This window comes from Suillus bovinus, assembly GCF_016758785.1.
Source record: "Suillus bovinus strain UH-Sbo-P2 chromosome Unknown EDB93scaffold_111, whole genome shotgun sequence".
NCBI classification, from domain to species: domain Eukaryota; kingdom Fungi; phylum Basidiomycota; class Agaricomycetes; order Boletales; family Suillaceae; genus Suillus; species Suillus bovinus.
The window spans coordinates 38,799-66,330 of NW_024542167.1; the positions used below are offsets into that span (position 1 = coordinate 38,799).

Sequence of the window (27,532 nt, forward strand, 5' to 3'; positions counted from 1 at the left end):
TGGTCTGCTCGACCGGAAGTTCACCGTCATATATAGCCTGCACTCAGATAGTGTAATTCCAAGGACTTTCGACAATCACCAAACTAACACAAGTTGTCGCAAATTCGAGACTGCAAAGTTCTGCCCAGTCTACAACACATTGCACACAAGTAGGAGTTGTGGCGCAAGTACCTATAGCAGCTCTCCGGAAGGTTGAAGACCTGTACAACCATCTTGAAGTGCCGAATCGTAAGCCAATCTACCACGGACAAATGTTTTGTGCACGAGGCCTCTCAAAGTCATGCCTTCATATGGGGTGAGCTTGTTCTTGAAATACAAATGTTCTTTTGAGACCTATCACTCGATCAGCTATCGCCACGGGAACAGCAGCAGGACTAGAATTCACCTTGAATTCCGATTCCGGATCCAATATCACTAAATCGCCATCATGTCCCACTTTCAACTGGCCCTTTGTATCTGACAGTCCCGCTAACTCAGCAGTTTTGATGCTCATCCAACGGACGATCTGCCCAAGTGAGATGCCTCGCTTCCTTCCTTCCGTCCATAGAAGGCTTAGTCCAAGGCCTAGAGAACTGACACCACCCCAGGCTTCCATGAAATTGCCATGTTCAAGCCCCTTCATCTCAACGAGACAAGGACTGTGATCGGAGATTACACAATCAATGGTACCATCCACAAGAGCGTCCCAAAGGAGATTTCTGTTAGAGTCCTCGCGAATCGGAGGGGTACATTTGTACTCGGTTGCACCATCCGGGATGTCCTCTGCTGATAAACATAGATAGTGAAAACAAGTTTCAACGGAAAGCTTTGATCCGCGGTCCTTGGCAGCACGGATGATGGGTAAGGCGGCTGCGGCCGATAGATGGGCTACGTGACAGGAAACTGAGGGGTACGTTGCTTGAAGGCGAGCAATGAGAGTGATAGCATCTACCTCAAGCTCCTTAGGGCGCGAGGAGAGAAATTCCTGGTATGACCTTGGATTAAGCTGGCGTCGGGCTGGTGAAGAAGCGGTCTGCATTTCCGCGTGGAAAATCATGACAGAGTTCTTTGAAAAATGCTGTCAATTAGAGGATAGTCACTGTTTTTGTGCTCGACAACGCCCTACCTGGAGATGGGACATGTGCTTATGAAGGTCGCTCTCAGAAACGCAAGGGAATTCCTGTGTGAAGTGAGCATAAACATATTTATGCACAAAATCTTGGCTTTAAATTACCTCAATGCCCGTATCAATTAAAAAGCACTTGAAGCCTTTGACGCCAGCGGATAAGAGGGGCCCTAATTCGGTCTGTAGACGATGAACATCTGGCGCGCTGAGATCTGCTGGTGCACTTACTTCATTCTGAGGAATTGCTCCTCCCCAAAATCCAACATCTACCCAACACTGTCCACGAGCAGAACGACGTTTGATATGAAGATTCCTAGATGTGGTGGTGGGCGGACTTGAATCGACAGGCATATCAATTAGAGTGGTGACGCCTCCAGCAGCTGCGGCTTGTGTGCCGGTCCAAAAGCCTTCCCAGTCTTGGTTTCCGGGTTCCTCTAGATGAACATGAGCGCTGTCATTATGACAATCAGCAATCGTGCTTTGCAACGAGCAACGACACCCACTCGACCAGCCCAGGAAGAACAACTTTATCTCCAGCATCAACGAAGTGAAGATCCCCGTTTTTCCTGCACGCCCCATTGCCAATGTACTGCAGGCGGACCTCTATTATTTTGCCAGTCCTGATGTCAACATTGATCGTCGCAGGTCGTGGCAGATCAGAATCAGGAAGCAATACGTTACGACTGGTCACAGTGAGAAGCATGATAACCTGCCTAGCTGATGGGCTACAGATGCTGTCGTGTTTTTAGACGATTACATTAATAGACCGTTTCAGCTTGGGAAGTAACTGCGCGATGAAGTATGGGTTCATGACGGGAATTGAGGATGCTCGCGACTAAAGCATTGCGAGTGTCTTGAATTTATGGGGGTTGTAAGGCCTCGTCACATTGAATTTTGAAAGACGCACATGGCAGTACTAGTAGTTCTGATTGACTTTCGAACTTGTTTTGTCGCGAGAGTCACGTGACAACGCATATCAGAGAAGGCCGAAGACAATCTGGAACCGGATTTTGACCGGATTATTGGTTTACAAGCCTTGTACGTTCACTAAGTTTGATACCCATGTACCATCTGCTAGCATAATCTGTTCAAATGTCAGACGGAAGTACCGGACACGATGTTTCTGTTGCGGCAGCCTCAAAACCGGATCCACCTTCACCTCTCGATACCTTACTTTCCCCCAAGGGCCCAACACACGAGGAGCTTTCCCCAAGAGGATCTATCGCGGAGTCCGACTATAACGATGTAATCCTTGATGACGATCCAAGCTTCTCGACTGTTCCTCTCTCAGGAGATACAAGCCTTGTCACCGAGGCAACCACGGACGATACGCTTCCGACTCAGAAGCTAAATCGCAGGACGACTATTTCATCGACGTCCTCAAAAACCTTCTCTTCCTTACGTCATTTCTCACATAGAAAGTCTGCTTCGACAATAACAATACCATCTGCCCCCGGAAATAATATTCTTGCGCGTATCGGATCACAGGGTACCCGCGATGAAGGCAGTATAGAAGCATTGCGGAGTACTGGAGAAGGGCAGCAGAAACTCCACGAAGAGTTCTTGCGCCTTCATAACGAGCGACGTGCTGAGGCAACAGAATCTGAACAGGGAGGCATAGACTGGGGTAAGAGTGACTATGCACAAATTTTCAATTCTGACACCGGCACAAGCTTTCTGGGGAGCCGTCGTCTCAGGTGATGTGCCAAATTTTTAAGCGATCTTGTATTCGTTATTTATCCCGTCGCAGATTATCAGGGTTTCGCAGCCTCGAATCCTCAAAAGCTAGCCAAAGCGATCGAGAAAGGGATTCCAGATGCACTTCGTGGAATGATGTGGCAATTAATGTACGGTGCTTCATGATACTCAGCTCCACCACTGATAAGGCGCTTGAGGCAGGGCAGCGTCAAAGGACGCTGAGCTAGAGAATACATACCTTTCGCTCCTCAAGGAGTCCAGTCCTCATGAAAAAGCAATCACGCGAGATCTCGGAAGGCTCGATTTTTTTTGGATCTCCATCTTCTTGTCTTGACCTCCACTCTACAGAACCTTTCCTCACCACAATTTCTTTACCGATGGACAGGGCATCGGCCAAGAACATCTTTTCAACGTTCTGAAAGCATACTCATTGTACGACCCTCAGGTTGGCTATTGTCAAGGTCTTCCTTTCGTTGTAGCAGTACTTCTTCTCAATGTGAGGTTCTTGTTGCTCCAGTTCAATTTGATTTTACTTTTGACGACCTAGATGCCAGACGAAGAGGCTTTCTCACTCCTCGTGAGGTTGATGCACTCTTATGATCTCCGGGGTCATTTCCTCCCAGAGATGCCTAAACTGCAACTCCGGCTTGTATGTAGATATCCAATACAGCACCTGTTTTCACTCACATTCATTCTCTGATGTTAGTACCAGGTATGCTGCTCAGTTGATCTGCAGTCACTTGTCTCAAGCAACAACAGTTCGATCGACTGATAGAAGAACTACTACCTGTGCTCCACGTTCATTTCCTTAGACAAGGCATTAAATCTAGCATGTTCTGCTCGCAGTGGTTTCTAACGCTCTTCAGCTATCGGTAAGCTTGCAACTTTCATGACGTACGGCTTAACTCAGTATTGGGACTTCAGGTTTCCACTAGAAATTGTAGTCCGGATATACGACAATTGTTTGGCCAGTGGTATAGAAGCCATCTTTGCATTCAGCATCGTGCTGCTCCAGAAGAATGAAGACGAGCTACTTACCCTCAAATTTGATGACATCCTCGCGTTTCTGAAGAACAACATTTTTGATCGGTACAAGGTGGGTCGAGTCGTTTTATCATTCCACTCTACTTCACAGTGAAATTGATAGATCGAGTCTTTGGAGTCATCTGAAGACCATATCACGGGTCCCGATAAGAGCGTTAAGTATGATGTAGACGCGTTCGTGCTGGACGCTATCTCTGTGAAAATCACGCCATTCATGTTGGACACTTACTCACACGAGTATGAGAACCTTGTTCGGACCCGAGATGCACATGCCATCGAGATAGATAGGTTGCGAAATAACAATCGCACCCTGTCTGCGCAATTGTGAGTACTCGTTGACAAGTACAACTGACCATCTTTGAATGTGTGGACTGCAATCACAGGAAAGAACTTGATGCGAATATGGCGCAATTAAATGCAGACCATGTTGAAATCCTTGTAAGCCGTAAACCAAACTTTATCAGTTCATACATTGACCACGCGGTCGTTCAGAACCAGCTTGTAATGTCTCGGCTACGAAACGAAGAGCTTGAAGAAGAACTGGTTAAATACAAACTTCTGTATAGTACTTTCCTATTCCGTTGTGCTATGATTCTGAAATCCGCGACAGTTACGCCGAGGCCATGCACGAGAATCAAGACTCCTTGTCATCTCATCGATTGTCGTCTCCTCTGGCTAGAAGGGGAAGTCGCCCCTTATGATTCAGAAATTGGAATTCACAGGACATGCACACGAATTAAATTCCTCGGTACAAGTGTTGAAACAAAAATTCTGATACCACTACAGGGCAGACTCTGACAGGGTAGTAGTACAATTATGACGGCCGAAAAACATACTTCGATTTTTTTTTAAAGTCCTTGCGCAAGTTGAACCTGCAGACGAACATTAATCTAGGATCGACTCTTCACTCATGTGAAAACTGACCTCTTCTTTGCTGATGAAACCCGACTCTCCGGGAGCCGTTGCCTTGCCTGTGGCAGCGGCATAAGCCACTTCTGCTGAACGCACCGGAGAGGAGTGCTTCGTAATCCAGTACTTGATCTCATCCGGAACGACCTCGATCACGGCGACGCGTGGGTCAGTCTTGTCGCCCTTGTGGACACCATCTTTCAGGTCGCCGAAGTAGGCGGTGAGGCTGTACTCGGTTAAAATATGCCAATGCATAATACAATTAAACGCACATTGGGGACCAAAGCTTATTGATCAGATCCTGATCCTCGGTCACTCTGGCTCTACCGGAGTAGGATGCCCAGTCTGTGGAGGATGAATCACAGAAGCTAACATTGACATGCGCATCGTTTTCGATGTCATCGAACTTGTGAGTCACGTTGTTCGCGAGGAACACGAGGTTCAGCTGCGTGTCGCTGAATGCTAACAGGGGTATCATAATGAAGAATGGTATGCGGCGAGGATTGGATTCGTACGTTTAGCAGGGGTCATTGCTCGGGAATGCAGGTTTCCGTTTACGTCACGGGTGACGAGCATTCCAATCTTTGCTGTCTTTATGACAGTGTGCAAATCTAACGAGTCGTCAGTGGGATGAACCAGGTATTCGTGAAACGGGATGCGTACCTGCGATCTTCTGCTGAAGAGTGACATTCTTGCTCTCTGCAATGGTGGAGTAAGGGTCGAGACGGGCTTGTTCTTGGTTCGAATCAGACATGTTTGAGGTGAAGCGAAGGGGGACGGAAAGGATTGGGGTTTATGTAGGCAACAGTTGAGTCGGATGACGTCAGACTTCTGAACCACAGGGGTTAAACTAGACCCGAACTTTGCCCGAACTATCTGTAAGTTATTCGTCTTCGGATCCTACATACGTCACTTACGAGCATTGAAGACCCCGTGGAGCCGTCTTACTTTCTAACACTGCGCCCGTTGCTCACTCCTCCTATGTACAGTTCAATTTGAATGCCTCGTCCTAACTTACCCAAGCGTCCACATCACTCGGGCAATGTATCATTCATGCTACGCTACTCGACGGCTCCATGCAAGCTTGCTGAAGAGATATGCCAAATGGTCCGACAGCAACTTGGTCTTTATTACACCTCATTTTCTACTTCTGACACGAGGAACTTCTAACACTTGGTGTCTTTTTTCTTAGATGCACCTTTTTCCCCATCTGCCTGACATTGCACCCTACTTCAATGATTATCTCGGATCCCAGGTCTCGCTCTAGCTGATGTTTCGTCGGTACGTAACATCGTGACCTCACTGAATATTCGATTTATCGATTGACGTTGCACTTGTGAGTTGGGATACGCAATTGATCAATTAAAAGTATTTGCTCAGGGCACTGCTAATACAGAAAGATCAGCAAGTCATGGTGGACACCGACATGTGTCCATCCGTCCCTCCCTCGGACGATACAGGATGATGTCGATAAAATTTTGATCGTGCGTTGTCCGGCTGTCGTGATTCTCGTGAACTGTACACGCAGTTTAAACGTGCTCGTATCTTCGAGGAAGTGATTCATTTCCAGAGAACCGACAATCTTCGAACATGTAATGGAAGACACAGTACCTTCCATATCGGGTGTAAAAAAGGCCTGCTGTGGACTGTAGTAATCCTGCGCTTTAGCTAACAGCATCAGTATTCATATGCAGAAGCAATCAAAGATCACCGGCACAATGCGATTGGATTTTCTGATGGACTTGAACTCTGGTAATTAATGTTGTAGCAAATGCAGTTCCCGTTAGATTGTATAAGTACGGGTAATTCAAAACACACATCACAAGACACATACAGCTCTACAGACCCATCAATAACAATACAGAACGTTCTTGTGTGTAGCAAATTGCAAGTCCAAAAAGCATCATGATTGAACAACAAAATTCGTGCTAGTACTTCGACCAAGCGGGGGTCTGGGGTTCCGCCTGCAACGCTGGAAAGTCGGTCGCCTCCCACGTTCCCGGTATGAGGGCGATTGGAAGGAGCCAAGTGGCAGTGAGAACCACTCCGTACCCTAGATTTGATGGAACGTTGTGACAATGATCAGTTAGAATTCAGTGACGTCGATTAATAGCACGTACCTTTATCAAAAACTTTAACTGCTGACCAGCTCCAAGCAATGAAACCTCCGATGTAGCCGAGGTATGGTACAAGTCGGCGGAGAATACTCATCGAGGTGCGCAGCTGCGGCGGCATGAGCGAGATGGGTAAATGATCCAGTAGCCATTTCAGCGCGGTTGTGATCATGGCAGCGCGTTTCGCAGCTTCAAGTTGTTTATCGTTGAGAGCATCGAGCACAGGAGGCGGAAGGTAACTGAGATCACCCACATTAGCTTTGAAGGTATACGAGTATATCAGCAAAAAATGCCTACATTCGGAATCCCCACCACATCGCTTGAACAGATATTTTTGTAGGAGATGGGAGCCAGACACGATATTCAACTGGTTCGCTTACGGCAACAGTAGTCATGTCCTTTGGTTCGACACTGCTGCTGGATGGAACCTGCTCATGGCCCGCCCTTTGTTTCCCTGTGCCCGAACTCTCGCTCTGGGCGAGAACTTGTTCGATTGACTCTGATGGAAGGGGAACGAAAGTCAGCTGGGGTGTGCGGATCTCTTCTCCATCTCCATTGAGTGAGACAATTTCTGAGCGCGCGATCTCTATCTCCGAGTCCTCGGTGGGTTCTAAAGGCCCGTACATCATGACCGATCCATTGTCATCTTCATACTCCGCGCCAGTGCGCGGTTCCACTGCGTTCGACTCAGCGGAGCCATCCCTCTTTGTTATAGGGGATCGCAATCGGTCTAACACAGACCAGACCGACTCTCTCCCACGATCGATTGACCCATTCATGACGGAGAATGAAGTGAGGAATGTCGTCAACTTTGAGTCAGAAAATCCTGGGGAAGAGATGGGAGGGCTGTCATTGGGATCTATGACTGGGGTTCCAGAGGGTGTAGTATAGAACTGGGGGAAAGAAGTGGGTAGGCCAGATGGCACGGAGGGCAGCGATGCGATCATAGCTTGAATTCTTCGAGCGAGAGTGTCAGGCTCTGGTGGTTCGCTTTCAACTCCGACTTCTCCACCGCCATCAAATTGAATCGCATCAACAGTCGCACTGCTGCCTGCCTCCTGAATCTCATCATCAATAATGGGGGAAGCATGAAGGGATGCAGCAGTGGGAGTGATCGGTTGTTGAGCTTGATTGCCTTCCTCCACGAGCCAGGAGGATGGAGGAAAACCTGGCCTCTTCGCCTTGCGTGCATATTTCAATAACTTGTCTATGGTGTTTGACTTTGCTTGTAAAATTTGTGATGCGGAGGATGGTAAACTTGAAGCTCGAGGCTCGGCGCCTACATGAACGGTTGAGGGTGATTGCTCTGTTGTAGCGCTGGCCTTGCTTAAACTCCTGACAAAGCGAGGAACGATGCCAGGGGGCGGCTCTGATTTTGGAGACGACACATGTTCTTGCTCCATGGAGGCCAGATGGAAGCAGCTTTGGCCTGTGACCAGTGCGTGTCGCGTGCAGCATGAGTTATGTGCGGCTGTGCCCGATAGTCTCGTTTTGGTAATCGGGTTCTTGGCGGCCTGTCAGTTTCCTCGAGGTTTAAGTTGGTTGGGTTCGAGGATGGGCAGGGCTGCCGCAAACCTATCGATGTCCTTTTTGTACGAAGATGGTTGACGATAAGTACTATAAGGTAACCAGGTGCACAAAAGTCAGTTCAGTTTGTGAATTTTTGCAAGGTAACGTACGCGCTGACGTTACGGCCGAGTAAATTGCCCTTTGACCTAGAGATCTGAGACCCTTGGATTTAATATTGATGAGGCCTCTTAACACCAATCGCAGCATGTTGAGTTGATCAATATTATGATTCTTCCGATCTATGGATGGATGATTGAAAGTTTTGGTCCGATGGAGCTGATCATGATGAGGATTTGATAAGATTAGCGGTGAAACCCAAATAGTAGGTAGTCCTATGTCGCATAGGCATGGCAGTACTTTGAGAGGTCGTGGTGTGATTATCTTTTTGTGGGAATTAGCCGCCGCGTGTTTCTTGAGATGTAACTGAAATGGGAAAGATGTGCGAGGCGTGGAGTGCAGCCGGCGCGGTGAGCCAAGTAATAGCCCTGCATTCACTTTTACTTTCACTCTGACGTTAAATTGGCTTTGTAGCCTTTTGACTCTTGACACCATCCTTTCATCGCGTGTACTCAGCCCTCTTCAACATTTAAATCTAGTCTACCATCAGCTCTCACCGCTCCTGGTAATACCCATCAGTATGACAATGCCAGCTATAGTAGATTCTTCATGTCCTCACATTCAATCATTGTCCACTCGCCCTCAAACTTATCCTCGCCATCGCGAGGTCCTCGCTATAACAATGAACAATCTAGCAAATCCCATACATCTCGACTACTCAATCCATCCCTCTCGTTTCCCAATCTCCTCAATCCGTCCAGATGGCCCACAAAATACTCCATCCATACCACCTCGCACTCCTCCAAAGCCTGTATTTCCTCGGTATGACCCTCTCCATGTCCTCTCCAGAGATTCCACCCCACCTCCACCCACAAAGCAGTCATCTCTACATCCCCTACATGTGGCACCCGGCGTCCTCGCAAACGGCATCATTACTGTCATGCTGCCCGCCGTCCGCGAATTCCTCACCGCTACCACCATTGCACCTCCTGCCGCACCTGAGCTTCCAAGCGACAGTAGAGTATTAGCGCTTGCTGCTCTAGCCGTCTTCTATCGTCCGATGCACCCTGCACATTGGGTCTTCTGGAATAAGGAACAGAAGAAGAACACCGCAGCCATTGTACAGAGCGTACTAGGTGAGTCCACTTGACATGTTACCTTTCATCCGGTCCCGCTTTGATACCCATCGATTCTACTTTTCATTGCACTCAGTGTGACCCATACTAACATCTGCTTCAGATACCACCCCCACTCCCATTATCTCGCCCATCGGATGGATAGCCATCCAGGACAATCTATGGATTCTTGGTTCACTTCAACACGCCTATGCTAGTGCCCTATCTTCACAACCCTGGTACGCCGCATACGTCCCATCTGAAAGCGAAACCCGCATGAGTCTGCGCAAGCGCAAGCCCACCATGATCCAAGAACAAGTCATCGAAGATGATGACGATGATCTCCTCATCCCTCCTCCACCCAGGAAGCGTGCAAGGACGCGCAGAACTGTCACAACTACCAGGACTCCGAGGAAACTAGAAGAATTCTCCCATCCTGATAATCCGGAGACAGAGGACGTGCCTGATGAGGTCGAAACAGCCACTGAACTACCGGAACCGGAAATGGTACTTATGTTGACGCGCGCGGCCAAGCGCGAGCTCGTCGAGATGCCTGTGTCGGCACAGGATGCTGAGAAATCTGTCTCACCAGAGCCGCGTAGAAGTCAGCGGAAGAAAGGTGATTCACCGGCGTCTTCGGCGACTACTCTCACGCGCATTCACTCGCGGGAGTTGTCGGCAGAATCCGTGGAAGGCGCTCAAAGCGCTGGAAGTAGCACTGTTTGCGAGGAGGAGCCAGACAAGGAAAAAACAAAGAAGGGCCGTACAGAAAAGGCCGTGAAGCGTCTTGACAATACCGGCGAGGAGGAGGGAGACGAGGAAGAAGCTGAGGAGGAGAAACCTGCTCCCGCCAAGAGATCTCGCACTTCAGCTTCTCGTACAAAGCCGAGGTCCAGGGCCCCACCAAAGAGGACCAACTCGACCAATACCAATTCTGAGGAAGGCGGCGAGCACGTAGATGCTACTCCCCCACCTCCTGCGCCTAAACCAAAGTCACGTTCGCGCCCGAGGACGCGCAGGCGTTAGATTGGCGCAGATTCTTTTTTTCAACACATCAATGAACTTGTAACGCACTGGAGGACCGAATCATCATATCACGAATTGCATCGAGTTCCGGAGCACACCGCACAATCACATCATATCACATCACATTATATCGCACAAGTATCGCGCCTCGTCACAGGTCAAGATAATCTGGCCCATCGGATCAAGATTAACGAAAGGAAGGAAGGAAGGAAGGAAGGATCTGAATGAATGAATGTGTAGAATGTACTATCATCGATTTTCAGGACTGAGAAGTTGTTGCATCATCAGTTCTTTTCCTATTATCGTCATTTTCATTTTTCCTGTCTTCTCACCATCATCTCCCCGTTTTCTTTTCTTTTCATCTCCCTCTTTCTCTCTTTATTTCTGATCAATTTTCTTTTCTCTCGTTCAGTTACTGGATTTGTCAAGGGCAAGACCCCATCACTTGTTGTCGTACTGCTATCGTTTCTACTTTTTACCATTGTCACCTCCATCACTATCATCACTTTTTTTTTCATTCCTTTTTTCTCGCCTTGTTCTTTGTGTATCATCACATCACCAGCAGGTGTGTACTTGACGAGCTCGATCGCCCTTATGGTGACAGGGGGGATACTGGTGTATATGTACTATTACTACGACTGTTAGCTATAGATAGCCGGAGCTCAGGCTGCACACCTGCTGAACTGAGAGGGGTGTATATCATATTTTCTTGATTTTCATGTTGTGCCAAGATATAAACGAATCTGCTCATGAATCGTGCCTACGCGTCAATGTGACATACGCGGTGTGACGAGTCACGTGCGTGGAAGTTTGTTGTCACGTTTCACATGCCAAGCTCTCTCCTCCACCAATGTGCCTTCGTTGTCATGGACTGCGATCATCTGCAAGGATCTACACTGGACATGAATGTGCTAATGGCTCATTCACGTATGATTTATACTGCGACTTGACTGCCACCCGACGTGCTGCACTGCAACAGATAGCCACGATGACGATGATCCCGATCACAGCAGACACTCCCAGGTGTAAGCACGCCAGCTTACCTGATTTCCCATAATCAGTACCTATACCGTTGCTGATACTGAAATCTAGGCTTCCAGTATCTCACCTTTTGGTGTAACGGTTATGTGCGGGCGGCAGTCTGACCAAGTTACACCGAGCCCGGATGCACTACATCGATGCTCTCCCCTGACGATCATCAAATTCAATTGGCAATTGCAATAGTATCTTTTTATTGCTTCGTTCCAGGCCGCATTGAAATTAGCTTCCTCGGCGTTTGGACATCGATACTACCTTAGACTTGAATGTAAGTATGTGTCTGTCGTTTTGATCGGGGTCTGACATTTCATCACAGCAGGTTTGGAACGTAATCCATCTTTTTAACTCTGGGGTTGTTACGTTCTTTCAGCCAAGGAGTTTATTTTGGGCGGCTGTCCTGGACTATCCTTATGCTGCTAGCGATATCCGCCGGGATGGTCGATCGTCGATATTAATGCGGCGGTCCATGCCGCGCACGAAATATTACCAGCGGATTCTGTGCCCGACATATCCCCGGATCCCACACTGGGACTCTAAGTCTGATGGGTTTAAAGAGCTACCGTGGATTCCAGCTTTGCTGAGGTATATGCGCCTCGAGGTCGTGGTGTGCGGGTACAATACTGCATGCTCAATTCTTCCTCCTTGAGCCTGTCACGCTGCGGCGTTCCATTTCCCTGCTACCCCGAAGGAGAGCTCCATTTCAACGATACAGGATGTCTCTACATTCTGGACCTACGCGAATTTTGGTTATTTCCGAGTCCGTTTTAGCATTGCCTTGAAGGATATAGTCGTAGCCGGTGCTATCGCTACCTCATCAAGTCCCTGTGTTAGCCAAGATGCCTCGAACAAGAAATCACGTTCTCGGCACGCCATACAGCATGCGTATACTCAGGTTATCAGTATCGCGTTCCCTATCGTCACGATGAGGTCATGGTATTTGTTTTACCCTCAGATGGCCTAGTGGCATATTCTAACTACATGCAGGGCCACTCTCATTAGACCGTGAAGACAATGAGCTCGATCGTCAGATGGGCTCGTACAGAAACTTCTGGCCACCGCTATCTGGTTCTACGAGCGAGATCCTCTCCATTTTGATATACTCGATCGCTTACGGCATTTGTATTTTTTCAGGATAAGAGTATGGATTGGGAGTTATTAATTCATTATTACTCATCCCAACCACCGCCCGTCACAGTATCGTGCCGGGCATGAAATGCCATGGTGTCTCGAAGCCGTTCCACGAGTTCCTATTGCTGGGCTCGTCCTCATTATCACCTCCCGCTGACACAACCTTCCCTGGAACGTCGGCTACTCCGCAAACCCAGATACCCTTATGAACGTTCGTCCTTTCCTGCGCTAAAACATCGACTCTCACGATGTAATACTATCGCAACACCGGACTTTATAAGAAACGTTTCGCCAGGCCTTCCTATGGTTCGACAGAGTAGCGTTCAGACGGTCTATCATGCGACATATTGATTTACGGCAAAACTCCTAGTAATCAAGGTTAACATTCTTAGCGAGCTTGTCCCTATTCCAAGCTGGATTCACGATGACATCTGATTCTGACATATGTCTGCCCTGACATCCATATGTTGTTTCGCCCCTCATAAGCCGGCGGTGACATGCCGCTGTCGCGCCCCGGAGAAGAGCGAGTTACGTTTACTTCGAATTCCTGTCCTGGATCACGAGGCATGCGATTCTCTTTCTCGATTGGGTTGGTTTCAAATTCTCAAGTCTGTCTCTTTCAATACCTGCGTTACTACTGGCATGCGACTCTTCGCCTCGGTTTAGCACGCTTCGTAGAATGGAAGTCTGAGTGCTACGTATTCTCACTAGTCCGGAGTGGCGAAGGAACCAAATACCTTTTTATGTCGACGCTGATAAAGCCAGAAGATAAGAATATACGCCGTCAGCTTTGTGTTCGAACCGGGGAAACGAGGACCGAATCGTGGGTGATAATAATGATAAGTCCCCATTCCATTCACGCCACAGCTCCATTGGACTCATATCACGCAAACGTATACAGATATGACAATCCTCGTTGACTTCGTCAAGTTACATGCACAGATGTATGTAACCTCAACGTATGACGCTCGAGAATTTGATCGCCCGCGAAGCTCAGGGAGACATGTACATTGCTCGGCTTAGCGCGAGCGAATTGGCTAGGCGTTATGAACGGCAATGTCATCCGATGGGGCCAAACGCCGGGGTCCAAAATAACCTGACGCGATGGCCATTTTTATCCGCGGACCCCCTGAGAGTATTAAAATTCACCGACTCGATCTGATATATCAAACCATTTATTGGTCACAATTTCTGCACCCTGCATATGGCCATAGTATCAGTGCTCAAAGACGCAAGGGATGTTGTACGCAGACATTCATGCTCATCGATGGATGGTTGAGATTAACGACTGCATCGCCGACAAACCACGCGTGGTTTCCGGCACCGCGGATAAAACATCCCACGACTCTGCATAAATACGCCATGATCGCATTTACCAACTCTAGCGACCCAGTTCACCGTGGTTCTAACAGCTGTGCTTGGCGATCAAAGTCCATCAGGACTTCATTGGGGTTCAGGTATGGGAGGTATTTGAATACGCCGTTTTGCAGCAACTGAAAGAACTAGTATACCCCTAGGACGAAACCATGTGCTGCACTCTGGAGGATCGGTGCACCTGCCAATCCCCGGTCCGGAGAATGAACGTTGAGAAATACAAGAGCTCCTGGTACGACTGGTGGGCCAGCGGCGATAGTCCGGTTATTCATTGTGGCCCGCACTTGGTGCTAACTTACAGATTGTTCAAGGATTACCCGACGATGGTTTCAAGTATTTTCCCGAAAGCATTCTAAGGTGCATTTTGAAATGTGTTTGCAAGGTTAGACTCTCGGGAGCATTCATAATATGAAGTCACGAGTGAACTTCGATCAACCTACCGCCGCGGGAGAATAGCGAGGTTTGGATAGCCAATTGCCACTCCTTGGCGGCGTTAACACACACACCGTCGAGTGCAGGGACGAAGATGAGGCAGCTGCTAACCCCCTCTAGTTCGGAATTGGGGAAATTTATGTAACTTGAATGTTGTGGTGAAACTTGGGGAATTAAACTGTAATATAAATATCAGAGACCTTGTTCCTGAGCATAGTTTCAGTGAGGGGCGCGAAAGGCGTGGCATTCTGGCCAAGCATGGAACCTTAGTCCTCGCAAATTTGGCAAACTGGTCTCAGCCTTTCCTAAGCCGAAACTTGGGGTGAAGACTCGTCACATATGGAAGCCGGCTGAATCTGAATCAACGTGTGTTGGCTGTGGATATATAAACGTGCCGTCGATTTTGTTCTCTCGCTGACCCTATCGCCGTACAGAGCGGTATCACTAGTTGGATACGCCCTACGCTGTCCTCGGGAGAGTCGGTCAATGTCCATCCCGAATGGTGGTGTAGGCACATGGTTGATGGGACCGAGTGGCATATTAGACAATCCAACGGAGGCTATGCATGCCAGGCCCCATGCCAATGAGCACCACGGACGACAACCGTTCAACACGTCCACTGAATACTGAGTAGAAAAGTACTAGTAAACCTCCATTTACAACTACAAAACAGTAACGAAGAATGAATCAAAAAAAAAATCAAAAAAAAAGGCCAGGTTGGTTTGGATTTCGAATGAAGAATGAAAGCTATAAGCGCTGTGACCTGGCAAGGCATTACCAAATTCTGCTTCCGTCTTAGCGGGTCACCCAAACTTACCAGCCATTGTTGCGCTGGCCACTGCTTTCTCTCTTCCCACTAACACCATCACTCCCAATGCTCTCCCAATCGTCTTCCTCATCGTCTTCGTCCTCTACTTCCCTCCAAAAGATGAAGAAACGGTAATTCAACTTCTTTGCCTCATGCTCCTCAGTTCTCACCCTTCGTCATCCTATCTCTCCAGCAGATGGTCGAGAGAGCAACTCTTGAAGAATCTTGAGGTCATTCAACTTCTCAATTCACTAATTTATTCGAGATAATTAAACTCTTTCTTCGTACCATCGTAGATCTTGGGTCCTCTTGCAGCACCGCTGCCGCCAGACCTTCCTCCCTCACCCCCAGCATCCCGGTCAAACTCCCCTACCGCACCGGCTATCAAGAGAAAGCACGAATCCTCACAAGAACATGACGTCGTCAAACGTTCCAGAACTAACGGGCTGCCAGAGAAGCCCTCATCACATCACCATCATCACTACCACCCACCTCCTGCTCCTCCTTCGCAACCGCTCAGGTCCTCGAATGCAGTTCCCTCATTCAACTTGCGTTCAGAGCCATCTGAGGATGGAGAAGTACGAGAAGATACCACTGCCGTGACGCCCCGGGGTCCGGCGCCTGCGGTTCTATCAACCACTGTGCCTGTGCGGCGTCCGCGGCGCGGACGTCCAGCACTCACCTCCTTCGATGAAATGCACGATATATATCACAAGTATGGTAGAATGCTCAAGTATTCAGGCGATGCTCGCTTCTGGTCGACATATCCTGCTACGCACAAGGAGTACCGTCCACTGGCTAACCCCCCGCCTCCAAATTCTCCTTATCATAAGCATGGAGGGCTCATAGCCCGGCTCGAGCTCGTAGACGCACTTGTATGCTTCACCTACTCATTGTGGAGCAAGGATTTCAGCAGGAAATCGTGCTTCCGTGAGACTTGGGCTACCATCGAGGCATTCCTTGGGTGGTGTAAAAACAAATGGATCGCTGAGCTCGATACAATTGGCGATCGTGAAAAAGCCCTCTTGGGCTTGATGTAAGCACCCCCTTACTATGGTTTTCTGTTCTGCTTACGCATTTAACGCACACAGCTGGATGATTGAAGGATTCATCCACGGGCGAAAGTTCTTTTTTTCAGCAAAGACGGTCATAGAACCTGACATGGAACGCATATGGGCCAAAATGAAGGCTGAGATGATGATCCTCAGCAGTAATGCGGAGAAAGCGGATGGACAACCCACACCACCAATGCTTCCTTCCCCCGCAAGCATAGCTCCTATCAATAGTGCAAATTCTACGCCCATAAACAACAGTGCAAGCGGCACTCCGAGTGTGAACACATCCAGCGGTATCAATCTGGTCAATTCGCCTCTTCCCTCGCGCTCAGCACCTCCGATTTCTACCGCACTCCCACAGTATATGCATGGTCTTTTGCCTCAGACAGCCAAAGGACAAAGCGCGAGCTACAACATGGTCGAAGCAGCCTCCAAGGCAACAGCGACCATTAATCCCGCGCTCGCGTTTAACGTCAAGGAGCTATCCGGTGGCGTCATGGCCGCAGGGTACTGTATGGAGTTTGCTCAACGCACTCTGACCCTGCCCATACTGGCACGGCATTATCCCACGACATTTGCCCGGATGATGAGTTCGAGTCTGACTGCGCACGAAGAACACGAACCTGATATCGAGGATGAGGAAGGGGAACTGTTCTGGCCTGGCCAGTGTGTAACTGGAGAGGGCCTCGGCTGGGTTTGCCTGATGGGTAAAGCCATGATCAAGGAATTCGGCCGGGACATTGGCTATCTCGGACTTGCCGGTGTCGTTCCCAAACCCGCTCCTGGACCGATAACAGGCGACTCATCCCGACATGCGTCCGTGCACCGGTAGCAGGCCATAAGAGGCCATACCATTCCACGCGATTCTCATTTTTTGTCGGCATTATCATCTGGAGTCATGATTTTACTTGCAATCCACGGAAAATTTTGGATTGATTCTCTCGAATTTCATTGCGGAGAAGGTTTTCAAGCCTTCCGGATCTCTCGCCCTATCACGCCAGCTTTCCTCGAACTGACGTTGCCTACGCTCTAGCGACCTCATCCAACCTCTCGTAGCATCCTGCTGCAGCCCAGTGCATTTAGCGCTCCCAACTTAGATCAAACTTGTATTATTACTCATATCACTTGTCATGGATATCCTGGCCCAGTGGCCTGCCGAGATCCGTTCATTTCCGTACCGTCACTGCCTCGCTGGTCTGTCGACTCTTGTTCATCGGCATGAGAGGATGTGCTAATTGCATCGTCACCGCCATCATCCTACCGCATCTAGCACCTGGCCTCTCATTCCTTGTATTTATCCCGATCTATACGGCTCTCGTCCTCTCAACGCGGTTCTGTTTTCCTGTTTGTTGAAGGAGATAAAACGTACATATGTACTTCTACTTATTATACGAGTGCTGTCAAGGACAGGAGGACACTCGAGGCTGAGACGGTCTGGACCCCGCGCCCCATCAGATTGCATGGGGTGTATATCTCATTGGATCCTGGGGTTGAGAATTACTTTGTTTTTGTACACCTAATTCAATTTCCTGGATTTTGGTTGGAGCGCGCACAGAATAGTTCCGTGATCAGGCCCAAGGTCCGATCCATGTGAGATACCAGTTGTGACGGGTTCAAATGGAATTAGGCAGTGTTCAAACGCTGTTGCTGTGGGAACGTTCCTATAACATAACAGCCACCATTCTATGTGACATATGGTTGACTCATCAGGGATGCGGAATCATGTGCATGCATAATGTCATCGAGGTTAACATACACATACAGAAGCATGAGTGCAGCATGAGCGCAGCGTTGATAATGAAGCGGAAAAAGTGAATATCCAGAAAGCCCACAGCAGTCGCACTCGGATTGCACGAGTCCTCCCAGACCCAAGTACGCGAGCAGCAGTTTTCACCGGTTAGACTTGGCAACACGCTCGAGCTCATCCTTTTTCTGTTAATGGGCGGTAATGAGGTCGTGATCAATTGTCAAAGACATTTAATTTACCTTAATGGCGTACGAGTTGGAGGAACCCTTGGCAGCGTTGATGAGTTCATCAGCGAGACACTCGGCAATGGATTTTACGTTGCGGAAGGCAGACTCCCGCGTCTGATACCGAGGAAATTGAGTGAGGATAATTATAAAGGTCGTGGTATGCTTACGCCGATAGTTAGGAGGGAGATGGCCTGGTTGACTCTCCGCAGGGGTGAGACATCAACGGCTTGACGGCGGACAGTACCCTGAGAACCAATACGGGTGGAGTCTTCCCGAGGGCCGGTGTTGACAATGGCGTCAACGAGAACCTATGTATTGATTAACACCTTGAGTCGTGCAACAACAACTTTCGGCCGACAGACCTGTATGGGGTTCTGGTCGGTGAGGAGGTGGATGATCTCGAATGCATGTGCAACAATGCGGACAGCCATAAGCTTCTTGCCGTTGTTGCGGCCCTTCATCATCAAACTATAGCCATACTTTCAGCGTTCACATTTTCGTGGAAGGATCTATTTGGCGCACCTGTCAACCAATCGCTCGACGATGGGCATTTGTGCCTTCTTGAACTGCTTCTTGGCATAACGGCCAGCAGTGTGGGGCAAGTAGACAGCATGGCGGACTTGGATGTAGTCCGTGAGGGAAATGTCCTTTACTTCGACACTGGACCGAAATCACGTCAATATAAAGATTATGCACCGATAAATCCAAACATACTCCTGGGTGTCCCACTTTCCAAACAATTTAATTTCCTGACCGATTTTTGAGACGTCCTTGGGAAGGGTAGTGGCCATTTTGAGGTGCTTGAGGGATCTTGATGTAAGGTGGCCTTGGACCTTTTGCGACGATGAGCGGCTGTTTGCTCCTGTTGTGCCACTATAGAAGAATAAGGTTCACCAGCCCTCCGGCAAAGGCCGAGAACTGTACAGTTCCAACACCCCGTGTCATGTCGGGGATTATGATCATTGCGGGGATTCCAACCGAACCGTTCTGCCGATGCGTCTCATCTCCGAGTGGATCGTGGATTCATGTTATGACATCCTATGGTCATGCCATACTATTATGTCTACTTTCTGAACAAGGTGTTTATCGTATCCTGGCGCCGCAAGATATGATGACAAGGGTTGAAGGTTCAAGTCCAGCGCGAGGAATACCCATCTAATGTTGGAGCGTCGTAGCAGGACTTTGCTCCACTCAACATCATGTTCTCTTGTTGTACGTATATATACAACCTCGTGACGGTGCAGGCTGGGTGATTGCCTTTAAGTCTGATCTTGGCGCTTGTTGCAGGCTATGCCATATGGGCATTCGGTGTTCTATCTCTGACCGGGTTCGGTTGAGTCAAGTTGCATGCACTCAGCCAGTACTCTCGGGGATATGTTCTTGGAAGACTGATTCAGATATCAGGTCGGAAAAATGTTCTAAGGCCTTGGTCCATTATGAAATTTTGACCTGAGACAGCTGAGAGATTCGCTGGCATGCATACGGTCGCGAAGAACAAGCAAGGGTGGCCGTTGACCCTAATGATGGATTACGTCTTACTCGTGTGAAATTTCCATTTTGACGCAGGAGCTGCCTTTGCTTTCTATTAATTACTGACTTCGAGAAACATGATGTGACCTGATAAAAGTTGACCTGGCGTTCATGTGTCCAATCGAGCTCGTTTCTGACCTTTCCCCAGGACTACCAAAGTCTTCACTAGTTAGCAGACTTGGGTCCTTGACCTCATGGAGGTCCCCGCATATAACGAAGAGCAAGTTTATGCGAATGTCGCTTACACTGTCTGGGTTACTCGTATATGCCAGCGTGAGTATCGAACGTGCTTTAGTCGACATTCTGACTTACTTTTTGATATATTATAGTATGTCCTTGTATCATTTTCTGTTATGATTACTGTACGTCTTAGCGTGCTTATCAAGACCAGTCTGCGCTAACTTTTGGTTAGTGCTCACGCTCGATCGAGAGGTACAGTGATTTTCCTTATCCTGTGGATTCGACCGTCTCATTACTCATTAGGTTGAGTTCATATGGGTCTGTCCTCATCATACTTGTGCAGGATCTGGCTTGCTGAAGTCTATTATCATAGAGACGCCCAATGAGATCGTCCAACATATTATATATCATCGTAAGATTGCTCTCATGCCTGTAGAACGCCTTTGAATGTCATTTAGGTGAGATTCGGTGGCGGCGCACTCATATTGTGAGCCCTTACTCGCTAAAAACGAACAATACAGTCGCTGACTTTCTGTGCAGTGTCACTGCTTCAGGTAGTCGTCGTTTGTCTTGGCCTCGAATCATCGCTGATTGGTGTCCTTATCAGCATTTTTGAGCGAACACACTTCTAAAAAGGTATGCTTCTTATTACTTCATTTCTGAGAGCTGAACACCTTCTAGTTGTAAGTTGTATATTGTGATCATTATTGCATTAGCCGTTCACCCTACTTTAATACTGAAACAAAATTATTAGCTGTGAGCGGGAATTCTCAGCTATGATGCCAAGTCTGATAAGCCTATTTAGGTTCATTGTTCTTAAACATTCAAGGGTGGCCCAGTTTTTGCGTTCTTTGGGCAGTTCAGCGTGAGACATGTTTTATTTCTTCAGATGACACCGCTGACCTTCGCTCAGTCATACTGCAGCTCCGAGTGTACGCTCTATACCGTCGATCTCTAGCAGTCTTAATTGCGATGGCTGTCGGATTTACGATAGAGGTCATAACCATGTCTATCGTTTTAGGAATAGGCATGGCAGAAAATACCAGCGAGTATCCACTTATCCGCACAATTGCTCCGAATTTGACATTACTTTCTAGATACAAATACGCCATTGCCAGGTATCGGAATGTGTGCTGTCACGCACGCACCGCCTATCCTTGCTTACGTGTGGTTGCCCGATATTGTTTTTGGAACATTTCTGTTCGTGCTTGCTTGCAGGATCGGTTTCAAACGCGGTAGATTTGGCTTCAACATCTTCCGCATGGAGCGAAAAGACCTTGTTGATGCTCTCGTGTATGGCAACGTCCATTACTATTTCTGGTGGGTGAAGTCTTATGCCTGCAATCCATTGTCGTGACCTCGCCCGATAGCATACTCGTTGCCAACGTTGTAAATACGGGAATCTGGCAAGGGTTAGGGGTAGGCCTGATTCTGCTTCAAATTGATGTTCCTCTTGACTTATGACTCCAACAACAACAGTATAGCTGGTTCGAAGCTCCAGAGGGGTTCGCGGCTGTCATTGAAATCATCCTTGGATGTCGGATGGTGCTGGACCTTAATTCAGCAGTGTCTGATTCTGAGGGCTTGCGTCTATTAGACTCATTCCCACTTAAAGACTCTTTCGGTGTCAGAGAGGGTCCGACAACACTGTATTCTGCGGTTAGCACTTATGACCTCGAGGCTGTACAAGGTCAGCATCGGCTTACTCAAGAGATTGAGTTAGCTTCTCCAACTAGTCCTGAGTTTGGGGAATGTAGCAATCCGTTTCCTACTATTGTACACTAGTATACAACACTGTTTTTTTACAGAAGTTCATCACTCTCCATGAATACATAAAAAACCACATTGATTGTTCGGTTTATTGCAACTGCTAGCGAATTAACCATGCATGCATGAATGGCGCCTTAAAGAAGCAACTACGAAGGTTGCGTAATGTATGAGAAATTGATCTCTCGATAGTACCTTTCTTCTATTTATATATACCTTCCATCTAATAGGTGATAAGTATTCGTGATAACGTTTGAGGGGCGGAATATCAACAATGGTGAAATAACTTGAACCCGTCAAACTTGATGTCCAGGCTGCTGGCGGATGCCACCCATCAATTCGAGGATGTCTATAGAGACAGACTCAAAAGCCTGTCGTATTGTCGGTGACCAGACACGTACCTTGCAATCTAGCTTCTTTCTTTTGTCTCGGAGTTTCGGTACGCTTGGTTCCAGCAAATGCCTAAGCGTGCGATCAGTGAAGCATGCCATAACCAAGAAGCAGTCATCAACACTTGCCTGCTGAATCAGAAGCTTCTTTCTCTCTTGTATCTCGATGACCTGATAAAATTTTCAGCAAGATAGAACACCCAATTCGGCGAACGTACTTTGGACTCGACAGTGTTCTCAGCGATCAGCTGGTAAACGTGAACTGGTCGTTTTTGTCCAATACTTCTTCGAGTCAGTTCGGTTGACGGTGGAAGACACGTGCTGCAGCTCACCGATTACATCTGTCGATTGCTTGACTTTCAATACCCTCCTGTTATGTGTGTCAAGTTGTTGTCATGCAAGGGGAGACTAAAGAACTTGCCTGCCACCAGCTAATACGGGTGGGTCAAGGTCAGTTCGTTGGAAGTAACTATCATAGAGAAACGCACGGGTCCATCCTACGATACTAAGTAAATGTCACGTTGCAGCGACAAGAACACATCACTTACAAAATGACATTATTGGCGACAGTTAGGTTCAGACCTAATGATCCAGCCTTCAAAGAAATCAACATCACTCGGGGAATCTTGCTTCCAAAACAGGAGCCATCGTTCTTGCTAGTTGATGGGCCATATGTTGCCTTCGCTTTACCCTTATTTTTAGGCTTCGACTTTCCCTTGCCTTTCTTTGCCATGGTAGAGATGTCCTCTTCAAAGTCGTCGTCACCATCATCAGTATCATCTACGACGAAGCTGGAATCATCTTCCTCCAGAAGGACATCTTCTTCCACTAAAGTTTGTGTCGACGCACGTCTTCTGCGTAGCGGAACGGAAGTCTCGATGTCAACCGCCAGATCCTCTTCAGCTTCAAGTGGAATAGAGAACTGCTCGAGGACTTCTTTCCGTCGCTTTGCTGACAGCTGACCATCGAACCGCACATATGGAATACTACGACGCAATTAGCATTGTCTTGAAAAGTGATTAACAATAAGATCATACCCATGCTCCTCGAAGGCCTCGCTGATCTGAAAACAGTGACATGAGCATGATTGCAAAGCCTTGAGGCTTCAGGCACACCTTATCCAGGAATGAAGTAAACTGAGAAAAAACAAGGCTCTTCTGGTCGCCAGGGATGAGTTGGAGGAGGTGGATCAACTGATCAATCTTTGCAGACGATCCGGTTCGGAGTGTGCTATCACGAGTTTCGTTCTCGTCACGACAAACAGGCAGTTGAGTAAGTTCAGTGGGAGGTGGTGCTTCTATTAAATCACCCATTCCAATGGTACGGCGATCCTGGAGATATGTCAGCGAACTGAAGACAGCTATAGACATAGCCATACCATGGGACATTTCGGGTCTCTGGCTATCACTTCGGAAATGCTTTGGAAATCGAATCAGATTACTGTTGCAATCAAGCACTATAACAAACCCTGACCATGCGAGACAGAAATAATGAGAACAGGCTGTGATCCTCGGATCATTAAGGACGTCGAAGCAAATAGGACACTCTTCACTGTCTTCAATAGCTTTGGCGAGAAGACTCTGCAGAAGGCGCCTCTGATCTTGAGTAATCGGGAGAGCGACACGGGCAGTTTCTTCGTCATCCTCCGTAGCACGAAGTTGTTCCAAGTAGTTCGGAGGAAGAAGGCCTGGATGCAGGGCTACCTGCCGTAGTCGTGTTAGCATACTAAGAACGTTTGTCGTGAACTATAAGGAGAACACAGGTTAATACAGTTGTCTTTGCGATCTGAGATTACTTACCGCAGTAGTAATTCCTCCTTGTTGGTTCATGTACTTCTCCACTCGTTGCTGAGAGACTGACCCAATAGCATCATAGAGAGCCTATATGACATTGAGTGTGGCCGATATTACAGCAGTGAACAAACCTTACTCGTGCTTCATCTCCCAATGGAACTGGAATGACAGTCATGTCGACCTAACAGAGAAATTAGAGGAACTGTACATTTGGAGTAAACGACAGTCAGCATTACCGGAGGTAAAGGTACAAGTGGCTTCCCAGATTTGTCTTGCATCTACAAAACCCAGGTTCAATCAGAACTGTCCGTCTGTAATCTACAGTACCTTACCTCCTTTGTGCGACGAATACAGGCATGACTCATCAGAGCCTACAGTCGTAGTAAACAGTATGATTCGACTTAGGGTGGTAAACTACTCACTCTCAGTAACTCTGCACCGGAGGGATCTCCATCCTTCAAAGGACGTAGGAGCAGGCGCTTATAAAAGTCCTCCTTGTCGAGTGGACGACAAATCTGAAGGAAGGTCAAGAGAGACCCAAGATCCTGCAGGTATTTGTGGTTTAGTCGTGTTTCTTCTACTATGTCTTCGGAAAACACACCCTTGGAGAATTGATCTGAAAACACGGAATTGTAGATGAAACATTTGACATCAAAAATTTGTACACTCACGATGGGGGTGCCAGACAACACCCATCTGCGTTGGGCCGCGAGTCTGCAGACCGCTTTGGCCATCTTTGTCTTCGGATTACGAATCGTGTGTCCTTCGTCAAGAATGACTCGCTGATTGAACGACAGAGTTAGATAGGCTATAGCTCATGTTCATACCATGATTCACTCACCTTCCACTTCACGTCGAACAGCGCCTTCTCAACCTTCTTTTTCTTCTTAGATGGTCCATTACCAACCGTGGCTGCAGAAATGTCGGATTCTCCAGTGACTGTCTGATATGTAGTGATGACGACATCATGCTGCGAGAGTTGTTGAGGTGTCATATCGCGTGTTGCACCATAATAGGTGCAACACGAAATTGCACCCCTGACACAATGTTCTTCAATCTGTTTCTCCCAGTTGGATATGACCGAAAGTGGAGCAACTGGTATCCTTAATCAGCAGAAAGACCCTCGAATAAATAAATAAAAAAGACGTCACCAATAAGTGTGCTCTTCGAATGATCAGTGGGAACGTCCTTCTTAGTTGCAAGAATGAGAGCTAGCATGGAAAGCGTTTTTCCCTGCATACAAGGTTAATATCACCTCCAAGTGTTTAAGTTGTACTGACCAGCCCCATGCTATCCGCAAGGATGGCGCCGCGGCCGAGCAGAGGAGGTGATGATATCTCTTGAGGAGTTTTCGTTGCAACTACCCGCACCGATGAACAAAGTACAGCAAGCGATGTCACATACTCAACTGTTGAAGTAATGGGGCTGATATGAATGAATGAATGAATGAATGAATGACTGAAAGTTTAGAAGAAGCATAAATAACTCACCTTCGAGCCAATCTTTCTGTACTGCCAAAATTGAACCGGCTTGTCAGACTCCTTAGTCGGTAAAGACGGGTATTCATGATCGATACACCACTGCAACGCTTGGCTCTGCATACAATAATGAAGTACATGAAAACTACACAAGCGACTTCACCTACCTGGTGCTTGAGTAAATCAACAACCAAATCACCACTGGCGATGCCAGGGGGGGCGGGATGGACAGGAAGATTGAGAATGTCGTCAACAGAACATAACGCATCTAGGAGAGAAGCACGTCTTCCCTCATTGTCTACTTTCTCTAGACCGCTCAACATCTGTTTGAGCTCAGTTGCATTCTGCAGAGCTTCTTGCTCCTTTCTAAAGGACTCTTGCTGCTTTTTAATAGCTTGCTGCTGGGACTTTGATTTCGTTGCTGTAGCTTCATACCTTTGGCTTGACGAGGGCTGAGATGTGGATGAACTTGCTACTGGAGGCCCAGCTGCAGCTGCATATGCAGTAGATGATACTTGTCCAGTCGCGCCTCTCACTCCACGAGGTGGAAACCCGCGTTGACGAGGAGTAGCCCAAATTAACTGGGGCTCTAGCTGGTCCCTCTTGTCAGACGGTCCATAGATCTTCAGTGCCCTGTGAATAGTGAGCATTCTTCCGATACATGCAATGTAATAAACAACTCTTACATTGAGAGTGAGTAGCTAAATCCAGACACTAGGTATCTCATTGTTTCAGGGAATCTTGCCTGTATTGTATGTGCATTAGACTTACAGTTTCCTTCGTGCATCACACCTTCAACAGTAATCGCGCCGCGATCCAATAGAGGGGCAAGCTTCGCAGCCGCCGCCTTGGGTACATGCCCGACCTTGGTACCTCCGATATTCCTGACCTCAATCGCATTCCTGGAGCAGTATTAGTTTTTAGTTCAATATCGATTATTTTTACAGATACCTGTCGTATTGGTTTTGCGGCTCTCTAACCAGCCTGACTTCCTCCCCAGGACCAACGAGACCTTGGAACGCCACATCAACGAATGCAAATGTGAAGAAAGTCTGCGGAAAAACTCACCTTTGTAATATTGAACACCGACAATACTGGAATTCAAGGTGCAATACAAAACATCTACAGGGTCAGCTTCGATAATAGTGACTTCATCGTCCTCATCATATATGATGGGACGCATGGTGGTTCGTATAGTCGGCTTTACAGAGCTCGGCTGAGAGTTTGTCGATACTGCCTGCTCAGATGGAGCTTTGCGCTTTTTCTGACTTGGAGCAGGGGCTTGGGAGGTGGAAGGTGTAACACGAGCAGCAGCAGCAGCAGCAGAGGTAGCTACTTTTGCAGTTAGGGGAACGTCCGCTGAATCCACACGTTGGTTCGCGATTGCTCGCCGGATTTTGGCCTGATCCTCCGGACTGAAGGAGTTAATGCAAACTCAACGTGCCCATCGTAGAGAACTTCTCACCGAATGTTTCCAAAACCAATTATTGTGCTTTGATCCACTATTGCAAGGCTTCTCAAGATATCCGGAGTGACACATCCCCTGTGAATTTTTATAGTTAACATAAACATTCGATAATATCAATAATATACAGTAAATAGAAGCATTACTTACCAGTGACGCCAGGCGACTGTTTCACCATATTCTCCTGGAACAAGTTGACCGTATCTCAAGCTTCCGACCGGAATTGGGGAGCCATTGCAAGGAGCGGGGCCCTTGCAGACCGACCGGGTGCTTCTACTATACTAAGCTCCTATAAGCCCCACGTTGGCAGCACAATGAACAACGTTAATGCTCACATCGATAGAATGTTTTGGTGATACCATCGACAAAAACCCACGTAGGTGCCTTGCGAATGTGTTGTGTTAGTTTCTAACTTCTCAGTGGCGTTCCAGTGGCAGAACACGAATAGAGTCTATTTGCAGGGCTTTGGCGGAATATTCGCCGC

General features: G+C 47.8%; 9 protein-coding genes across 9 annotated transcripts; 4 read left to right on the plus strand and 5 right to left on the minus strand.

Annotated features, from left to right (window-relative positions):
- Positions 1-171: 171 nt before the first annotated feature.
- On the minus strand, positions 172-1,808 carry EDB93DRAFT_1243365 (allantoinase; the record flags this gene model as incomplete). The annotated part of the gene is made up of 6 exons (XM_041452132.1): positions 172-333; positions 386-1,057; positions 1,106-1,159; positions 1,214-1,285; positions 1,334-1,556; positions 1,609-1,808. The coding sequence occupies 6 exons, from the start codon at positions 1,806-1,808 to the stop codon at positions 172-174; spliced, it is 1,383 nt and encodes a 460-aa protein (XP_041301891.1).
- Positions 1,809-2,197: 389 nt separating this feature from the next.
- Positions 2,198-4,548, plus strand: EDB93DRAFT_1243366 (rab-GTPase-TBC domain-containing protein; the record flags this gene model as incomplete). Its single annotated transcript, XM_041452133.1, has 12 exons — positions 2,198-2,732; positions 2,779-2,802; positions 2,856-2,952; positions 3,005-3,130; positions 3,152-3,299; positions 3,351-3,452; positions 3,563-3,675; positions 3,728-3,899; positions 3,951-4,171; positions 4,231-4,285; positions 4,340-4,407; positions 4,458-4,548. 12 exons carry the CDS (start codon positions 2,198-2,200, stop codon positions 4,546-4,548), a joined length of 1,752 nt encoding a protein of 583 aa, XP_041301892.1.
- A 147-nt stretch (positions 4,549-4,695) lies between these two features.
- EDB93DRAFT_1108568 (uncharacterized protein) lies at positions 4,696-5,510 on the minus strand (the record flags this gene model as incomplete). The annotated part of the gene is made up of 5 exons (XM_041447853.1): positions 4,696-4,719; positions 4,772-4,982; positions 5,029-5,218; positions 5,272-5,367; positions 5,420-5,510. The coding sequence occupies 5 exons, from the start codon at positions 5,508-5,510 to the stop codon at positions 4,696-4,698; spliced, it is 612 nt and encodes a 203-aa protein (XP_041301893.1).
- Positions 5,511-6,684: 1,174 nt separating this feature from the next.
- EDB93DRAFT_1256106 (uncharacterized protein) lies at positions 6,685-8,273 on the minus strand (the record flags this gene model as incomplete). The annotated part of the gene is made up of 3 exons (XM_041453890.1): positions 6,685-6,809; positions 6,877-7,109; positions 7,168-8,273. 3 exons carry the CDS (start codon positions 8,271-8,273, stop codon positions 6,685-6,687), a joined length of 1,464 nt encoding a protein of 487 aa, XP_041301894.1.
- A 953-nt stretch (positions 8,274-9,226) lies between these two features.
- Positions 9,227-10,454, plus strand: EDB93DRAFT_1051266 (uncharacterized protein; the record flags this gene model as incomplete). Its single annotated transcript, XM_041444686.1, has 2 exons — positions 9,227-9,632; positions 9,736-10,454. Coding segments are annotated over 2 exons (1,125 nt in total), but the record flags the coding sequence as incomplete, so codon positions are not given.
- Positions 10,455-15,288: 4,834 nt separating this feature from the next.
- EDB93DRAFT_108400 (uncharacterized protein) lies at positions 15,289-17,535 on the plus strand. The gene is made up of 5 exons (XM_041445804.1): positions 15,289-15,325; positions 15,381-15,548; positions 15,611-15,647; positions 15,714-16,453; positions 16,509-17,535. The coding sequence occupies exons 2-5, from the start codon at positions 15,484-15,486 to the stop codon at positions 17,302-17,304; spliced, it is 1,638 nt and encodes a 545-aa protein (XP_041301896.1). The 5' UTR covers positions 15,289-15,325; positions 15,381-15,483; the 3' UTR covers positions 17,305-17,535.
- A 789-nt stretch (positions 17,536-18,324) lies between these two features.
- EDB93DRAFT_108453 (ribosomal protein S7 domain-containing protein) lies at positions 18,325-19,313 on the minus strand. The gene is made up of 6 exons (XM_041445843.1): positions 19,161-19,313; positions 18,969-19,106; positions 18,809-18,914; positions 18,614-18,754; positions 18,459-18,560; positions 18,325-18,404 (listed from the first exon to the last, which is right to left on the minus strand). The coding sequence occupies exons 1-6, from the start codon at positions 19,235-19,237 to the stop codon at positions 18,363-18,365; spliced, it is 606 nt and encodes a 201-aa protein (XP_041301897.1). The 5' UTR covers positions 19,238-19,313; the 3' UTR covers positions 18,325-18,362.
- A 743-nt stretch (positions 19,314-20,056) lies between these two features.
- EDB93DRAFT_1332202 (uncharacterized protein) lies at positions 20,057-22,000 on the plus strand. The gene is made up of 13 exons (XM_041455239.1): positions 20,057-20,249; positions 20,306-20,338; positions 20,389-20,408; positions 20,460-20,474; positions 20,530-20,568; positions 20,615-20,643; positions 20,697-20,710; positions 20,764-20,802; positions 20,962-21,021; positions 21,070-21,201; positions 21,254-21,476; positions 21,527-21,575; positions 21,636-22,000. The coding sequence occupies exons 1-13, from the start codon at positions 20,171-20,173 to the stop codon at positions 21,939-21,941; spliced, it is 1,038 nt and encodes a 345-aa protein (XP_041301898.1). The 5' UTR covers positions 20,057-20,170; the 3' UTR covers positions 21,942-22,000.
- A 1-nt stretch (position 22,001) lies between these two features.
- On the minus strand, positions 22,002-27,491 carry EDB93DRAFT_1234364 (SNF2 family N-terminal domain-containing protein). Its single transcript, XM_041451331.1, has 30 exons — positions 27,384-27,491; positions 27,199-27,329; positions 27,049-27,126; positions 26,652-26,998; positions 26,535-26,595; positions 26,355-26,485; positions 26,270-26,297; positions 25,751-26,216; positions 25,596-25,700; positions 25,515-25,530; positions 25,386-25,465; positions 25,257-25,338; positions 24,947-25,200; positions 24,777-24,887; positions 24,707-24,721; positions 24,528-24,650; positions 24,438-24,476; positions 24,342-24,383; positions 24,242-24,286; positions 24,112-24,192; positions 23,786-24,057; positions 23,691-23,730; positions 23,428-23,643; positions 23,350-23,375; positions 22,861-23,298; positions 22,722-22,743; positions 22,645-22,682; positions 22,531-22,594; positions 22,325-22,483; positions 22,002-22,272 (listed from the first exon to the last, which is right to left on the minus strand). The coding sequence occupies exons 1-30, from the start codon at positions 27,408-27,410 to the stop codon at positions 22,258-22,260; spliced, it is 3,552 nt and encodes a 1,183-aa protein (XP_041301899.1). The 5' UTR covers positions 27,411-27,491; the 3' UTR covers positions 22,002-22,257.
- Between the last annotated feature and the right edge of the window lie 41 nt (positions 27,492-27,532).

Excerpts from the sequence above, each read along its gene's own strand:
- EDB93DRAFT_1332202 (XM_041455239.1), top strand. The coding sequence starts at position 20,171 with ATGGAGGTCCCCGCATATAACGAAGAGCAAGTTTATGCGAATGTCGCT. Across the intron at positions 21,022-21,069 it reads CGTTCTTTGGGCAGTTCAGC|TCATACTGCAGCTCCGAGTG; the intron begins GTGAGACATGTT and ends ACCTTCGCTCAG. Across the intron at positions 21,477-21,526 it reads AACGTCCATTACTATTTCTG|CATACTCGTTGCCAACGTTG; the intron begins GTGGGTGAAGTC and ends CTCGCCCGATAG.
- EDB93DRAFT_1234364 (XM_041451331.1), bottom strand. The coding sequence starts at position 27,410 with ATGGTATCACCAAAACATTCTATCGAT. Across the intron at positions 26,596-26,651 it reads CGGTGTTCAATATTACAAAG|GTCTCGTTGGTCCTGGGGAG; the intron begins GTGAGTTTTTCC and ends TGGCGTTCCAAG. Across the intron at positions 23,299-23,349 it reads GAGGCCTTCGAGGAGCATGG|TATTCCATATGTGCGGTTCG; the intron begins GTATGATCTTAT and ends ATTGCGTCGTAG.
- EDB93DRAFT_108453 (XM_041445843.1), bottom strand. The coding sequence starts at position 19,237 with ATGGCCACTACCCTTCCCAAGGACGTCTCAAAAATCGGTCAGGAAATT. Across the intron at positions 18,915-18,968 it reads GTCGAGCGATTGGTTGACAG|TTTGATGATGAAGGGCCGCA; the intron begins GTGCGCCAAATA and ends GTATGGCTATAG. Across the intron at positions 18,755-18,808 it reads CCGACCAGAACCCCATACAG|GTTCTCGTTGACGCCATTGT; the intron begins GTCTGTCGGCCG and ends ATCAATACATAG.
- EDB93DRAFT_108400 (XM_041445804.1), top strand. The coding sequence starts at position 15,484 with ATGCTCTCCCAATCGTCTTCCTCATCGTCTTCGTCCTCTACTTCCCTC. Across the intron at positions 15,648-15,713 it reads AACTCTTGAAGAATCTTGAG|ATCTTGGGTCCTCTTGCAGC; the intron begins GTCATTCAACTT and ends GTACCATCGTAG. Across the intron at positions 16,454-16,508 it reads AAAGCCCTCTTGGGCTTGAT|CTGGATGATTGAAGGATTCA; the intron begins GTAAGCACCCCC and ends TAACGCACACAG.